Source organism: Scatophagus argus, chromosome 21 (genome assembly GCF_020382885.2).
Source record: "Scatophagus argus isolate fScaArg1 chromosome 21, fScaArg1.pri, whole genome shotgun sequence".
Classification (NCBI taxonomy): Eukaryota; Metazoa; Chordata; class Actinopteri; family Scatophagidae; genus Scatophagus; species Scatophagus argus.
Window position 1 is genome coordinate 15,225,196 of NC_058513.1, and position 17,941 is coordinate 15,243,136.

General features: G+C 43.3%; 1 protein-coding gene across 1 annotated transcript in view; it reads left to right on the plus strand.

The window, feature by feature from the left end:
• LOC124052955 (glutamate receptor ionotropic, NMDA 2C-like) overlaps nt 1–14,911 on the plus strand; it is a 41,893-nt gene extending 26,982 nt beyond the window's left edge. The window contains exons 9-16 of the mRNA XM_046377786.1: nt 779–947; nt 2,327–2,480; nt 2,930–3,055; nt 3,968–4,197; nt 7,548–7,708; nt 8,977–9,164; nt 10,525–10,757; nt 12,013–14,911. Coding sequence (XP_046233742.1) covers nt 779–947; nt 2,327–2,480; nt 2,930–3,055; nt 3,968–4,197; nt 7,548–7,708; nt 8,977–9,164; nt 10,525–10,757; nt 12,013–13,572 — 2,821 coding nt within the window. The 3' untranslated portion in view covers nt 13,573–14,911. The remainder of the gene's footprint in view (nt 1–778; nt 948–2,326; nt 2,481–2,929; nt 3,056–3,967; nt 4,198–7,547; nt 7,709–8,976; nt 9,165–10,524; nt 10,758–12,012) is intronic.
• The last annotated feature ends 3,030 nt before the right edge of the window (nt 14,912–17,941 follow it).

The window sequence follows — 17,941 nt, forward strand, 5'->3', positions numbered from 1 at the left end:
GGAGGATGAACTCCTCTTGTTGAAAATAACCAACATGAATGTAAATTACTCACTTAACTTTTCTTGAGTCAACATCTCACTCGTTCCTACACTTACATGCTGTTTTCTTAACTCAGCCTTAGGCTGTTATCGTGACTCACACACAGTGCGATTCAGAGCTCTTAGACTTTAGGCCTTCACTTTGGTGGCTGGACAGATGAAAAATTAACAAAACAAAATTTAATTTCTTCAGGAAGTTTGTTCCTCAGCTTCGGTCTTGTAACTTTCATCGTCCTCTGTTGCTTTTAGCAACTCTCCATTATTTCTTTGTTTTTGTTCTGATATTTTTCACCATTTCCTGTCCTTCTGTTGTCTTCTTCCACACCCCATTAAGTAGCAAGGCCGCAGAGAGGAAGTGAGTGTCCCTCACATGCTATACACCTTAATAGCCTTTGATTAGAGGCCATCACAGTCACTCAACCATCCACTGTGGGCTCTGTTACACTGCCTTTGAGTGTGTGTGTGTGTGTGTGTTTGCAGTTTTTAGGCACCTTCCTTCATCTCTTTGAAATACACCCCGTTAACAGACATCGATTTTAGCTAATGAACCAGCCATCGCCTGCCCTTCACTTCGCCGCCGTAGACGGTGGCTGCTTTGAATGTATTTAGCGCTCACACTCTGAAGCAAAAAAAAGCTAAAGATAACAACAGTCAGAGGGGGCTTTTGATCACAAGATGCTAAAAAACAAAACTCTACTTGCTACACATGTGACGCTGCTTTTTCTCATCCTTCTTCTAGTATTTTCGGCCACCCTGAGTCCTACACCAAACTGTGTTGTAAGGGCTTCTGCATAGACATCCTGAAGAAATTGTCCCGCACCATCAAGTTCTCCTATGACCTCTACCTGGTCACCAACGGAAAACACGGCAAGCTGGTCCGAGGGACGTGGAACGGCATGATTGGGGAGGTGAGACTGAGGGCTGAGTTATTTAAAGAGGGATAAATCCCTGAATGCAGCTGTGCTGAGTGGCCGAGTGACCGTGGGCCCACCGTTATTAGAGCAAGGAGTTTTAAAATGTTCATCCAGAGCTGAGAAAAAAAAAAATGTAGCTTTAGGGTATTTCATGGCCTAATTACATTTAAGGTGTGTTGTATGCTTGATATCATCAACAGCTGAAGTGACCTGTGGGTTTAATGGCAACTGTTTGTTATTTACATATTCTGCTTATTTAATCAAAATAATCCTGTCGAGGCCGAAAATAGAGCAGATGAAAGAGTAACTTTTCAAGACACAACTCCCGCAGCCATGAAGACAAAGTCACATGACCAACATAAGACATTCTTTAGAGTCAGATTAAGTTGTTTTGTTTTCATAATGGTCAAACTGCACTGCATCATGGAGCTGAAACGTTCCTGAAAAGCTCGTCAGCCTCTCTCATGTTTTAATTGTACAATAACAAATTCATTTGTGCAGCTGTCCCAAACATGTAGCACTGTAAGAGATTCAAACCTGTGCAGCAGGACAGCTTTAAAGCAACTGCACGCAGTAACACCTCGCCTGCACTGCAGTACAGTTGGTGGAGGGAAGCAGTGATGCACAGCTTTTTAAGTGACACGAGCACTGCATGGACAAGAGAGTTTTCTTTGATGGGTTTTATCTAGGTCAGTGGTGTGAGGCCATGCATATACATACGACACAAACACACGCTCTTCTCCCCCACACCAAACCACATCAAACACAGCTGCATCTGAAAGTAAAACGCCCTGAACAGGTGTTTCTCAGGAGAGCCCGCTCGCTTGTGTTTCTGTGCCTGCAGGCACATTGCACAGTGTGTGTGTGTGTGTGTGTGTGTGTGTGTGCGCATGCTGAACAGATTTTTGTTTCTGCAAAATTCCTGCTTTTCAGAAAAGCAAGCCAGGATATGAGCACTCTTGAGATGCAGAATTTTCTCTCTCTGGATGCTCAGATGATGACACAAATATTTTTTCATATCTCTGCAGTCATTATTAGAGTTAGGCCTTACTGTAGAGCACAAAGTGTTTGCTGCACTGTGACTTCCTTGTTCAAAAAAGGATTGATCAAGAAATTCAGAACTTGCTGTCTTTTCAGAACCAGAAAGAGCTTGGCAACCCGTCCTTTGGGACATTGGGAAGCAGGTTTTGTTGTGATAAAATCCACTCATTCAGTTCTATTTTGCAGAATTATGCGGTAAACAAAAACAGTTTGAGATAAATGTGGATCGAATGCGGGAGAGCATGTTTTTAAACTGCTGACCACTGTCGATGCCTCACTGTGCCTCTCCGGTGTTTTTACTTTATCGCCTGTTTCTCTTCTTCTTCTCTCAGGTTGTGTATAAGCGAGCTGACATGGCCATTGGCTCCCTCACTATCAACGAGGAGCGTTCGGAAATCATCGACTTCTCCGTGCCGTTTGTTGAGACAGGCATCAGCGTCATGGTAGCTCGCAGCAACGGGACAGTTTCACCGTCTGCCTTTCTTGGTGAGAGAAAACTGCTCCTTCTGCATCCATTTCAACTTGATTGTGCACTTCAAACCGGTCATATAATCTATTATCCCGCAGCTTGATGTACAAGTACACGTCAGCCACGTTGTTACCACCTTCTTTCTCACCACTTTCTCCCAGGATGGCCTACTTAAACAAGTTCTGTCTCTGCAGACGCTTCAGGAAACTTCCCATTAAGCTTTTATCCCGCCGATAACTGTAGCCTACAACTAAATCCCCTTACGTACCTCACACACACCTAAATCCCTTTTCCAAACCCCAAACAACAAAATTCAGCTCAAAATCCTGAACAGTGTATTTCTGTCTTCTCATTTCCTCATCAGCTATCCCTCTACTACATATGGTGACACCCATCACAGGCTGAAGGAAGTACAAAACAGACTTACTTTAATCCTTTATGTTTGTTCCTTCTCCTCCTCCTCCAGAGCCCTACAGCCCAGCAGTTTGGGTCATGATGTTTGTGATGTGCCTGACTGTGGTAGCGGTGACAGTTTTTGTGTTTGAATACTTCAGTCCAGTCGGCTACAACCGCAGTCTGGTCAGCGCCAAATGTGAGTTTTAAACCTTTTTGTTTCCCTTCACTCATCCTCAGTACGGTGGATGAAAGAGGACTAAATGATCACTACAACATCAACACATCAGAGAAAAACGCCACCAAATCCATTTTTATCTCACAGATTTCCGTGCATTTGCATCACATATTTTGTGTCATTTGTCAGGAATTATTGTAGGTGTTTGTATTTACTTGATTAAAAGCCAAAGAAAAAACAACAACAACAACAAAAAAAAAATCCCAACAGGATATTTAAAAAAAAAAAAAACAGACATGAAGCGTATTTCATTTGCTAATTTTAGAAAACATTTCACAGTAAGTTTGGGTTGCACGTTCTGCAATGTTAGAATCTCCTCAGTAGGATTTTGGGAAGAGGGCTAATCAATCCCATAATGTAGCACTGACAGAGCGTGCCTTGTCTCCAGGTCCGAAAGGTCATTTTCCTGTTTTAATTAGCATTCGTCGCTGCACTAATCGAACTGTGATTGATGGCGGTGGCGCGGCATTGCTGCACATGAGCAACGGTGGCAGAGAGCGATGAAAACGGACCGAGGCTGTGAAATTGTCCAGTTGTTCGGAAGTTTTCAGAAGGGCACGAGAAGGTTCGCAAATACCTTCAAAGTGAGCATATTTTGCTTGAGGAGGAAACAAACCCGCCATCCCAAGGAGCTAGTGAGCTAATAAGGACAGACAGTACAGTATGTTTACTGCTGCAGAGGAACAAGGTCATATGCACGTCTCTCCTGACTTTGACACCACAATACGGCTTTGACACACTGACATCTCCCTGACCCAAACCAGAACATAACCACAGCTAGATGAGAGATGATTTTTACAATTTGTTATGGCTTTGAAGGCACTGGAATAAAAAGACAGCATCTCTGACTCTGTCCTCCTTCTGTTTCCTCAGCTCCTGGTGGTCCGACGTTCACCATTGGAAAGTCAGTGTGGCTGCTGTGGGGCATCGTCTTCAACAACTCGGTCCCCATTGAAAACCCTAAAGGTACAACCAGTAAGATCATGGTCCTGGTCTGGGCCTTCTTCGCTGTCATCTTCCTGGCCTCATACACTGCCAACCTGGCTGCCTTCATGATCCAGGAGCAATATATCGACACAGTGTCTGGGCTCTCCGACAAGAAGGTAAGAGACTCAATAAACACCGTCTTCACTGGGAGTAATAAGAGGACAGACATCGAAAGCCCACTCAGACATGGAGAAAGACGTTTTTGTGGAGCTGTGAGATAGATAAAAAACCACTTCTTTGTGTTTAAATCCATCTCATGCTGCATCATCTCTTCTTTTCTCTGCTCATCACTCTGCATCACCTAATAAGCCATGAAGGGGAGAGACAAAGGAGTCGCAGAAAGCCTTTAAGATGAGTCAAGTAAAAGAACTTTGTTGTGAACGTCTCTGTCCTTTTCCTATCAGTGGGGAACCCAGTGGCATGAATGACTAATCAATTACTGCCTTCTGTCAATACAGATGGTGTCTGAGTTCCGACTTGTCCTGTCAGTATTTCGGTCTGTCCATCAATATTCCCCCTGCGCCGTGCCGTCTCCATCTCTCATCTCGCTCACACTGTTAAAACAAGATGGCCAAATGTCAAACGATTAAAAACACTCCAAGCCACAGAAGAAAACAGACCCACCCCTCCACACACACACCTCCACACACACACACACACACACACACACTGGAAACAAGGCCTCAGAGGAGCTTTACAAGAAGGCATTTCATTCCTCACGGATAACGAAAACAACTCCTCGGCAGGGATCAGCACAGCCACCTCTGTGATCTATGGATGAATTAACTGACTGTATTAACTTTATGCAGATGTATTATATCCCACAGCATAAGGGACCAATATAAATTATCCTGCACAACACAACCTCAGATGCCCCTTAATTCTGAGATCCTACACGACAGAGGATTAGGCGGATTTAGGCCGTTGGATGGCTGGGTTCACATCTCACAGGTTTAAAGGATAAGGCCGGTGCTATTCTATATATTTATTACATTGTTAATAAATGCCATGGAAAGATGAAAATCAATGTGGTAGTCTATCATCTCCCCTACTGCGTCTAACAGAGCTGTGGGAAAACCTGCCCAAACCTGATGAGCATAAATCAATTCGTCCTTCTTCAGAGGACTCGAACCTACGTGAGGGCAGTCAGAACCCGATTCAAAATGCGACTGATTGACCAGCCCCTCTCCAAACATGTCATTCAGGTCATGCTTTATTTTACAGAGCTGAATGGAAAGAGTTACGTCACATGATATCAGTCACGGGAAAAATATGAATTTCCTGAAAAAGGAGGGTCCATTTAAATAAATCTTAATTCTTCATTAATTTCTTAAGCCAAACTTAATCCTTCATCATCATATTATATGCAAATTTAGCATTTTGCTGTTCATAAGAGTTTCTGGCTTACATTGTGATAATGTTGATTACTGTGCACTGTCCCCCATAAATAAGCACTAACAAGTGCTGGGCATTAGTTAACGGGAACACTGCCACATTGGCCGCAGTTTTCCTATAATTAGCACCAAATGACATAATATTTTACGCAAACTTGTTGTTGCAAATGATTAGGAAATGATTCAGAACTTGCAGACCCACAAAATAAAGTGTTACCCAGTTTTCCTTGAACCTCACAGTTCACACTCTCCCTCTCACCTCAAAAAAAAAAAAAAAAGTGAAAATTATTATGCACCATGTGGTGAATCACTCGGGTATTAGAGGACACACAGACAGAAGACCCACAGCAGTATGACAGCAAAAAGCCTAACCAGAATAATAACATGGGCTGAGTCTTGGTTATGAGGACGAGCTTTTGTCTCAAATCAGAGACAAATCAGACCTCAGTACTCTCCTCAAATAGGGTCACTCAAGCAAGTGTACACATTTGGTGCTTCAGTGAGCATGTGCAGGTGTTAGGCTTGCTTGCTTACACACCCAGCTGTCGGTTTATTAGGTAGTTTAAAATAATGCAGTCAGACATTCATGAAAGTTGTGATGAGTTTTTCTTGAAGCTGTTTTGGGGAGGCATTGATTCGTCTGTGTAATCATTTTGGAGGATGCAGTTCACAATGCGTTATGCAGAGAGGTGTTTCTGCACCAGTTCAGCACCAGCAGCTGAGTGTAATGTGTTGGAGGGAATGACATTTTCAGGGTTTCAGGGTGTTTGCCGTAGCCACAGAGTTTGGACTGTTTCTTGGGTTTCTTGGTACCTGGCAGATGATGTGAGAAAGGTCCGATTTGCTTTTAATAGAGAAAATGGACTAAAGGTAGGGTTGGTGACGCATATTCAAAGCATTTTGTTATATTTGTTGAAAATCTCTTAACATCCTGACATATTGAGGCATTTTTGTACACAGCAATTTTGTTCCCCATTACTTAAGTTGAACTTTGGAACTGATCTCTTTGCCTCCGATATGTACAGGAGGCGCAATTACAGCAGCTACTAATGCTTTCAGTCTGCATATGAGCGTGTGTTTTATTAAGACAGACATAAGAAAAAATGAGAACCAGTCCTTTAATTTCTAATCTTGTCTCGCTGACGTGGGCTTTTGTTCGAACAGCTGATTATACATATATAAAAATAAAGAGCATCTCAACTGAATCCGTCGCAGCTGAAGAGTGATTATATCAGCACGCATACACACACCCACTCACACACTCACTCGCTCACATTTTGATTGGCCCATTCATTTGCGCTCGGCTCAAAAGGTCAATGCCGTAACCAAGATGAATAGATCTTTCCTGTTTACAGTCTAATTGAGCTCTAACAGACGTATTTCTGCTTCGTGCCGCATTAATACATCAACTCGTGAAATGTGAACTTCGATCGGGAACAGGCTGAACTGGATTAGGATCATCTGTGGGCAGCGAAGTGATTCAAAAAAGATCAGCTGATGTCAGATTTAAATCAGTTAGAGGTGAGTGGGTCGGTATCTTATAAGAGCGTTGAGTTTGTCATTCGTGGAAATAAATGGAATGACTGGTAAATGGATTTCATTTGACTGAGTTGTCCCTCACCTTCCTTACTACTTGTCGATCCATTCCTTCACTCTGGTCTCTTTTTTCCCCTCTTTTCACAATTATTTCTACTCTTCTGCTTGTTTCATCTTTCCTTTCCCCTTCTCATCTGCTCTTTTCTCCTTTTTCTTTTTACATTCATATCCTCTTTTTCCTCATTCCCTTTTCTCTCTTCATTTACTCTTTTCCCTCTCTACATTTCAAATACCTTCCCCTCCATCTTTTGCCTATCTTCATCATCTTCCACCCCTTCCTCACCCGCCTTCTGTTCTTACCGTTCTCCCCCATTCTGCTGTCACTCCCTTCAGTCTCGCTCCTCTCCTTCCCATTTTCTCCTTGCTCCCTCCTCCTCCTCTTTTCTCACCTCCATCTATTCTCTTGTCTCCCCCTCTCCTCATCGCTCGTATCTTCTCCCCCACTTCCCCTTTCCTCATCCTCTGTCTCCCTGCAGTTCCAGAAACCACACGAGCATTACCCTCCTTTCCGCTTCGGGACGGTCCCAAACGGGAGCACGGAGAGGAACATTCGCAGCAACTACATCGACATGCACACACACATGATGAAATACAACCAGAAGGGGGTGGAAGAAGCTCTAGAAAGCCTCAAAACCGGGTACGGTTTCACTGACATCTTAACGATATTGCACAGTTAGATCAGAGGTTATATTTAACAGCTCCTCCTAGCAGTGGAGACATAAAATGACACAGTAATAATCATAATCATAATTTGGGTGATACAGAGGAGAGTCGACGCTCTTTGTGTTGTAGCACCTATTTGTAAATTAGGCCGATGTGATGGGTGTATTTTTAGATGAAGAAAGATCATGTCGACTGAAACCAATTTGTATAGAAAAGTGCTGTCAAACATCCAGGCTTCAGAAAGAATCAACTCACACTTTGAGTGACTCTGCATATTTTGAGACCATTAATGACAAAATGTGTGTTTTATATATATATATATATATATATATTTTATTTTTTTTGGATGTATTTTGTTGTGCTAGTGTGGAATGAGAATTAGCTGAAATCTGTCGGCAAGATTTTCTCGCTTTTAATTTTAGCCATGCTAGTTCTCGAGATGGCAGAGTCAGTCAGTTCATCCAGACCCAAATATGTCAGCAACTATTGAATTGATACCCCAAAAAGGTTTAGTGATCTCTGGACTTAATAATTGCCAACAGTAGGTCAAAGGTTTTATACAGACATTCATGGTCCGCAGAGCCCAACAAGCAGGTCAGAAACTTTAGTTTACAACCAAATGACTTTCCCATCAGCCTCTGTTATTCTTTGTGTTAGCTGCTAAGTAGCAAATGTTGGCATGTTAACAGTCGACATATTAAATTAAGATGGGGAGCATTGCAATGATTATACCTGGAATACATGAGCTTGTTACCATTTGCAATTGAGAGCATTTTAACATACTGCCATCAGCATTTAGCTCAAAGCAGCCTCACAGGGCTATAGTTGAAGACTCTTGTTTGTCTGAGTTACATAAACATTGAATAGTCATGATGTTGCAGCCAAAGGTTTTTCAAAACTCATCCTGATTGGAGTACAGAAGAGTTTGTGCTCATAAATGGTACTATCACTTCTAACTTTGACAAAACATTTCTAAAAAGCTGACCAATTGTTCACTGTGATGGATTACTCAGCCAAGTCTCTGAAACTGACTGTGATTCAACTTAACTGAAAGCAATAGCAGCTTGCAAGGTAAGGGAAAAACACAAAAAAACTTATGGTGTGTTTTAGATGGTGGTCAGCAACAATGTGAAGTATTCTGAACGTAATGGGCTAAAAACATCCACTGTAGGATCCACACAGATGGAGAAACAAAAATATAACTTAAGCATTCTCCTACAAAGACGATCTGTTTTCACACAGGAAGCTGGATGCCTTCATCTACGACGCTGCCGTTTTGAACTACATGGCCGGGAAGGATGAAGGCTGCAAGCTGGTGACCATCGGCAGCGGGAAAGTGTTTGCCACCACAGGATACGGCATCGCTCTGCAGAAGGACTCCCGCTGGAAACGGCCTATCGACCTGGCTCTGCTGCAGTTCCTCGGAGACGGTGGGCGCATGATATAATACACAGCCCATACCTGCACACACACACACGCACTTTTACATTTATGTTTGTGTTTACTTCAGTCTTACTGCATGAGAACCATGCAGTTGGCGTCAGGCCAGTTCAGTATGTGCTGTATCAGCAGGGAAGTGGGCTTACAGGGAAGAGTTAATATCCTGCAGAACAGCAGGGAGTGTTTGGGATGTGATTATCTCCATTACACACTCACACACTTATCCTTCTTACCTATACACACACAAACACACTCACCATGACTGCCGCCGGTGTGGAGCTAATATCCTCCCTCCACTGGGAGCTTAAGAGCATCGCTCCCGCACACACAAACACAGTGGCAGTCACTCTGAGCTTTCCATGATGATGTAATAAATAATGTGTTTGTGGTCAGTATACGGTAACTGAGTGATAAAATGTGCCGTGTTCTGCGCAGGCCACTGAGGAGAGCACAGCTCAGGAGGGGGCCTGGAGGAGTAGCTTATATGCTAATGATAGCTAATGGAAACGTGTTTTAGTACAGTATATTCTTCTCACTCAAGAGGTGCTGAAATACATTTAAGCCACTGAAGGGTATGCATATATATTTGTATTCTTTGATTCCATACCGTTTGGTCACATAGGTCACATTTCAAACACATTTCCCCGAATGTCTTCCTCGTCTTTTGGTAAGTGCTGACTTTCAGCTTGCAGTGAAAGACTTGTAGCCCAAGTTGTACACCTATTATTTTTTAGAGAAACAAGTCTATCACCTGACCTCAATCCACCAGGTCATGTGTGGCGCAGATGAAGATCAAACTCAGTGCATTCACACATCGTGTGGTATGGAAGGTAGCGAAAAGAAGGCTTCCCATGTTTACAGCTTGTAAGCCCTCCTGAACAATTCAAATATTTTGTATGAATGCAGTATTGTTTTAAGGAAAAAAAATACTCTGCCCTTCCGTATTACAAGTTAGTAATATCAGAGTTCCCCGGTCATAATTAAGCATTGGCTTCTATCATGAGAGGCATAGGTCATAAGCTTGAAATCAACTTCCCAGTGACATTAACACGGTTCAAATGAAAGGAAGCAAGACGTTAAGATGGCCGTAGTGCAGGCCTGGCAAAGCACAAGAGAGCACACAGAGTCTGTTCATATCTGTGGGTCACAGACTTCAGCCACTGCGAAGACTTGGGCTTCATAACTTCATTAAACCTCATAATCAGTGTTTCATTTGAAATACAGCAAAAAGAACAAAAATGTGTAATTGACTTAGATTGCACTCTATATCCCTTCCTCACTCCGTCAAGTCAACTCATACTCTCCCCTTCTGCTCAACTCTTTCCCTTTTTATCCCCCCCGTCCCTCCAGGAGACACTGAGCGCTTGGAGACGGTGTGGCTGTCGGGCATCTGCCAGAACGAGAAGAACGAAGTGATGAGCAGCAAGCTGGACATTGACAACATGGCGGGTGTCTTCTACATGCTGCTAGTGGCCATGGGCCTCAGTCTGCTGGTCTTTGCCTGGGAACACCTGCTGTACTGGAAGCTAAGGCACTCCGTCCACAAGTCCCACAAACTTGACTTCCTGCTGGCCATCAGTAGGGTGAGATTTGCAAATTAGTCAGTTGATTGATTAGTTGTTTGTTTTTCTAGAGGCTGGGTCGTCTTGGATAGTTTGATTGCTGATTGCTTGGTTTATGGAAGTGGGGTTGACAAATTGCTTGACTGATTTTTACATTGATTATTTAGTTAAGTAACTGAGTGGCTGGCAGTAATTGGATTAGTTAAGCTACAGCTTGGCTGAATGATTGAAAGACTGACTGGTTGATTGACTCCAAGCAGCTGGTTGGTGGCTTTTTCTGTGTGAAATGCTGTTTTACATGAAGTCGCTTTTATGTGATGATAAATTAGTGCAAATGGATGTGCATTTGCATGTAATTACATGGTACCATTAGAAGGTCTTGTTAAAATATTAGCTAAGATGGCACTGCATTCTTGTTAAGAATGGGAGGAAAGGGGAGGAGAGAGAGGAGAGATAAAAGAAAAGCAGCACTAATCTGGCATTTACTCAGCATTTAACTTTGATTGCTTAATGTTCATTTGCAATTAGCCTAAATCACTACCCGGTTTGTTGATGCTGTTGTTTGGGAATGTGGATACTGAGGCAAAAAGCTCTGACTGAAGTTACAGCCAGGGAAATGTCTGTGGACTCCAGCCTCGGCGCGCCTGTGCTGTGTAATTACACCATTGTGCCTGAAACCGGGTTTTATCAGATTAACGGCTAAATGACTATCCGATCATTAATCCGTGTGGGGCAGCCCCAAGGGCCAAATTAAATTTGGCTCTTTCAGGATCTTTCAGCCAACTGTAAGCAGAGCACAGTCATGGGATTTGGCTGCGTTTGTCCAGGCAGTTAGAGACGGTTTGCTCTGCAGGGGACTTTAGGCTTGTGTATGTGTCTGTGTGCATTTATTGGGGCAATCCTCTCAGCTTAAACTGTTTTTCTTTGAGTCCTGGGAGAATACATAATGAATTTGTGACTAAGTCTTGCCTCAGTGAAAAAATAAGATATTAATGAAATAAGGTTTTTTTTATTATTATTATTATTATTTTTGTGCCAGTGGGTTTTTTAGTATAGTTAGGAGGTGGATTGATGGACAGTTTCAGATGGACAAATTGGTTGAAATCTCATCTGTGAAATTTTCCCCTGAGGACCAATCGATTGATTCAAGGCTAAACAGTTTGTGGCTAACTACTGATTTAATTACAAATGATTGGTTTATTTAGGTTCTACTTTTTCTTCCTTTCTCTTCTGCTACTCCATCCTTCTTCAAATACCACTCTGTTTCGTTTCTCAGGGTATTTACAGTTGTTTCAATGGAGTGGAGGATCCTGGGCGCTCATCTGGTTTGGCCAAACCTGACCTGACCTCCAACTACGCTCAAGCGAACATGCTAAAGATGCTTCGCACTGCCAAGGACCTGGTTTCCACTGCCAATGTTGAGACCTCTCTGGACAACGCCACCAAGACCATAGAGCAGTTGAGTCGTCATGGCAGCAGCTTGCCTATTCGTGTCCCGCAAGTGGCCACGGAGGCCGTGCCAGGAGGATTTGCTTATGTTACGGAGAATCACTGCTCCCTTCCCCAGCGCTCTCTAACCCCACCTCTCGCAGCTGTCACCTCAATGAAACAGCAGAGAGGTGTGACCAGGCCCACGCCACTGCGCTACACGCTTCCGACTCACTCTTCCTCATGCCTGTATGACCGGCCACTTCCTGTCTCCAGCCTCAGCAGCCCCCACCTGGCTGTGGGTGAGCCGCTCCCTCATCAGCATCCACACCACTACCAGACCACTGGGAGACTCTATGTAGACACCCATCCTCACTCGCCTTTCATCCCCTGCACTGATCTCCAACTACCTGACATCTACACTTCTCATCCAGTCTCCTCGCCTCAAAACCAGCACGTCCAGACGGGCTTTTCCCGACGGAAACGCAGGTCCAAGAGTTTCCAGTGCGAGGATGAAGATGTAGAGAGGAGAAAACACAGGGAACAGGAAAAGAGTGACAAAAGTCCCATCTGCCTGAGTGAGCTCAAAGCCAACCACCTCCAAGATAATCACATCTCCACCCCCAGGGCTGACAGCATCTATGCAGGGGAGGCGATACGTCCTCGAGTAGAGAACTACAGTTCCTGGCCCCCAGAGGACCTCCTGCTGAGAGGCAGACGCAGGCATCGCCGCCCCTCTTTCCTTAAAGCAACTTGGGGCAGTGAACACATGCGTCAGCTCGACGAATCTCAGTCATCCCTGTCCAGCCAATCACCTTCCACCCTGCCAGACCTGTTCCCATGCATTGTCACGCCAAACACAACTGTTAAGGCCTACAACCCTGCCCACCTTCGAAACAACCTGTGCCTCCCTCGGAACCAGGCCTACCTCCACATAAGGGAGGACCAGAGGAGGCCCAATGGGCGTAAGGGCCAGAGGCTGCGTTACTCCCACTCCACCCACCTCCCCACGTACGGAGAAGCAGTGCGACACGGGACTGGGTTAGGGCGGGGGGTGGTACGCAGAGCCACCAGCTTGCTCAGCAGACAGTACGCTCACTACCTGAACTCGTACCCTGGACTACCCCTCTACCACGGCCCCCTAGACTTGCAGCACCACAGCCAGCCCTCCAGCAGCTACCCGAGCCCAAGTCCAGTGTGCCAGCTGCTGGCTTGTGGTGGCGGGAGATGTGGAAGCCAGCGGGCTCTGCTGTATCAGGACAGCGTGTATGGGGCTTACGGGGTCTATCAGGGATCCCAGGCTGGATCAGAGGCCCAAGCAGGTCAGGGAGCAGGGGGCCAGCCTGCGGGGAGCCCTTGCGTACTTCGTCCCTGGCGACGGGTGTCCAGCCTGGAATCTGAGGTGTGATGGGAAACCAATAGGACCTCATGAAGTGGATACTGTGGACTAACAAGACAAGACTGTAGGGAGGGAGTAGTGCTTAGATTAATGTAAGAAGGAAAAGTTATGACTTGAAATAATTGTGGATTTTCTATGTGACTTTGTGTGGTAAAGAATAGAAGTGTGGGTTTGAAATTTAACAGATGATTAGGACTTATCTGACGTACACTACAGTAAGATAAAAAGACTGCACTGTTACCAATTTAATCTTGAGAAAGCTGCGGAAAGCTTGAGATGGCAGGTTTTGCTCACTTGCTGCTTTCCTACGACAACGCTTGTGTGTTTTCTGTGCTTTAATGTGCACTAAAATTTACAACAGTCCACGGTGTTGGCGCATGGTTAAAGTATAACCAGAGTTTTCATGCTGTGTGTGTTGTGTATATTTTATTGTTGATGGTTGAGATTCAGTCTTGGGTGTCGTCCAGTAGATGAACTGCTTGCAGCTGGAGAGCAATAGCTGAGGACAAAATGGTTTATCTCTTTAAACACAGCCACCAAAAACAAGCAGCCACTGTAGCAAGATCTGTGAAGACAGCTGCGACGTACACGTGAAGAGTTTAGTTCCAAAATAAGGCATCCAATATTAAAACATTTTGACTCCAGACACAGCAGTTTTCTAAAATTAAATAATCATTTTGAGACATCTGTTAATGAACTGCAGGTAATTTCTTTAAGCATTTATGATGTTTTGGAGCTAAACCCTTCAAGTCTTCATTTAGTGATGAGTCAGAGGACGCAGAGGCTCTGTGAAAGCAGTCCATATGAACACAATCTGCAAAGTGAGGAAAGTATTGGGACAGCACTGACCAGCACTAGGTGTCTTAAACCACGGAGTCTTGTTCCTCACCGGGTCTCCGTACAAGGCTCCGGTACAGCACAACATCACACAAGGCCTCACAATAAATAAATCCTGCATCTACATACTATATCGATATAGAGAAAACGTGTTATTTGAGGCTGGTTCGTGTCATATTCATGTATTCTTCATATGATAGGAATTTATAGACACTCTTTAAATTTTCTAATCACACTTCTGGCACATTTTGTTTTTTCTTTTTGTAAAGCTGTTGCTGACTTACTGGGATATTTGTTATTACTGTATTAACTCTATCAGTTGGCCTATATTAAGATTTTCATCACTTTCTCTTTTCCACTATTTTATATTCCCCTCATCATCCCTCTTTTCCCATCCCCTCTAACTGTTAAATGATCAAATTTAAATGAGGTAATTGAAAGCTATTCTAGTATCTATATTACCTGGCTTCCTCACCCTGTAATTAATCACTTAGACCAATTAAAGAGCCTTTTTGGATGAACATGCATGTGTGTCTCTTGTTGTAGAGCCTTTATCTTTGTGCTTATGCCTACTTCACAAAGAGAAATAGCATTTTAAAAGGTTAAACGGTAGTTTTAAAGGCACACTTTAACCCCAAATCAAAAATGCATAATCTTTTCTTTTCTAATGCTATTTATACATGTAGAATAATGAAGACATTGCTGTCTTTCAAACGTATTTTTTTGGCACTTTGGACCCCAAAAACGCACTGCCATCTCATTCCATTACACTGAAGAAAGGGCAGACTTGTCTACAGCTTCAAAATTCAGCAGCTCACACCAAAATAATCTAAATGGATAAATTAAAAAGAAAAAGACGCTCATATAGATAAAAACCAGAAGTTCTGGTACCAGCCTATTTAAAGGCAATAAGTAAAGAAAGAATATATATTTTATATTGTTGGTTGAACTGTCCCTTTAAACTGAATGGTTAGACATTATTTGTTTTCTTATGACAAAATTGATCCCGCAGTCATGTCTGTATTGTGATTAGTTTCAGCCGGCTGGTTAGTCCCTTGGTTCAGCCTTGCATAAAGACTGAACAGAAAATCTGCCTGTGACCCCCTCTAAGGCTCATTTGTTGGCGCAATATATTCTTTGGCTTATTCCCAGTTTAAAAAAAAAAATCAAAAAATGTACTTGGCAAGCTTTCAAGATGCTGGTAGGTACTTTAAATTTAAACAGAGCCAGGCTAGCTGTTTCCCCTTGTTTCAGGTCTTTATGCTCAGCTGCTGGCTGTATCTTCACATTGAGAGCCATATTGATATTCTTAACAAGAAAGCACATTTCCCATGACATCGTACTTACTCGTACTTTTGGTTTTTTTAACGATCTAGACGGGAGGTAGAGAAAATGGCAGCACAGTAGATGAAGATGACGATCAAAGCCTCCTTCTCTGGTCTTGTCATATGGAGGTCAGTCAGCTTCTGCAGCATCCTGGAGGAATATCTTTCTGCTGTTTGGGCCACATGTCAGCTGGTGACTGACACAAAAACTCCAGCAGAAAGGGAGACTGCATCATGTGGCAGTGATGTTATTCTTTTTATGCTAAATCCGCTGTTAAACTGTTGAACTTCTGACAAGGTTTCTGTCACATTTGGCAAACCCGACGGCGTTGCAGTCGTGACACGTCATAAAATTTCCAGCAGCGCCTGCCTGAAGTGAACTTGTGCAGCGATAAGCCACTCTAACTCAAGGTGACCTGTTGCCATTGCAATTACTCTCTCTCCATGCTGTTGTCATGACGAGATAAGACTGCATTCAGGACGCTGGATGAGTAATGTTGGAGAGTCCAAACATTGAGCGCTTTGATTTTTCCATTACTCTCTGCTTTGTTACTGGAGCATTGCCTTAGATTGGACCATAATATTGATTTACTCCTCTGCTCTGTTACAGATCCCATATTTTTAGCGTTCAAGGTAATTGGACTTCTTTTCATCCCTGAGGAGCAAAAAGAGGCTCAACATGTCTCAGTAATTATGTAATTAAGACATGCTTTTTTGGTTCAATATGAAAAAGGAGGCAGGTACAGGTGGATTTTCTCTTGTCTGTACAAATATTGGTTGGTATGGATCGGAGGAGGGTGGGAAACAAGAGTAAGAAGGAGCTTTTTTTTTTTTAATCAAGCTAAATGGGCCATCGTTGTTGGCGTTCCCAGCTTTTAGTGTGAGAGGAACAAAGACTAAACGGAGATTAAATGAAACTGCTCTCAAAGTGTTTTAAAACCTGCTATTTATGGAAAGGATCACTGAAATCGGACAAATTTGAGGTTACAAGAGTAAAAGAAAGTAATGTTAAACTCAGCGTTGTATTTTTGGAACAAATTATTCTCCAAATAACTGACCTCTTCCACTCAAATGTCAAATTTCATTGTACTCTCTCACAGTGTGTTAAGAGTTGCAGCTAAAGGCTTTCATCACAAAACAATATCGCTTCTCTTATTCTTTGGATTATTTGTTGAATATTGGATCACTCTGCTCATGAATTCATAAAATAAATAGGCCATTGTAATGTGTAGTTGTTAATTCAGTTGAGCATTGTGGTTGCTGTAGAATATATTCAGTATTTATACACTAATGAGAACATAATTATGAATATTATAGTCCATTTCTGCCAAATGATCCACCAAAATCCAACACACTGGACATACGCTGATTAGGATTCACTCCAGTCACCAAATGCATGGATTTCTCGACAGATCATAGCGTGTGTGTGTGTGTGTGTGTGTGTGTGTGTGTGTGTGTGTGTGTGTGTGTAGGCTACGTGTGCAGCAGTTGCATCAGGATTGATGAGGGGGCCTGTCGTGCCAAATGATGAAAGATATGAAGTCGTGCATATGAAAACATCAATGGAGCACCTGGTGACAGACTGCAGACATCACACACATGCGTGCACACACACACACACACACACACACACACACACACACACACAAACAGACATGTTTACAGCACAACTCACACTAACATACACATAAAAACAGGTACACATTCAAATCATCTCTCTCTCACATGCACCCGCAAACATTCTTGAAATATATCATCTCGGATACAAACAAAGATGGAGGGGGAGGGAAGCAAATGCCAGGATGAAGAGCAATTAGGAGCCTTTATCAGCATGGGAATTTAATATTCATGTCAGGAGGAGTCTATAAGGCAAGACAAGAAACTGTAAGGACCATCCTTGCAGCTAAAACATTCATTTATTAACTCACAGCACGCATGCATACACTAAAACTAAATAAATAAGATTCAAACTGGGGGCCCAATTAATTTTAAAGTATACAGTTGCTATTTATACATATATAAAAAGCAAACAGCAACCTTGGCAGGGTCATCACAACGTCTGGAGTCACCAGAGTGCTGGAGTCCAGTCCGGTCTCCTCACACCTCCCGCCTGTGAATAAATTGCTTCACGTATCGAGGCAGCAGCTCCAGATGCTCCGAGTCACCTTGAGACAAAAGGCTGGCCTGCCCTCTCTGATAGGTGAGGCAGAGGAAGG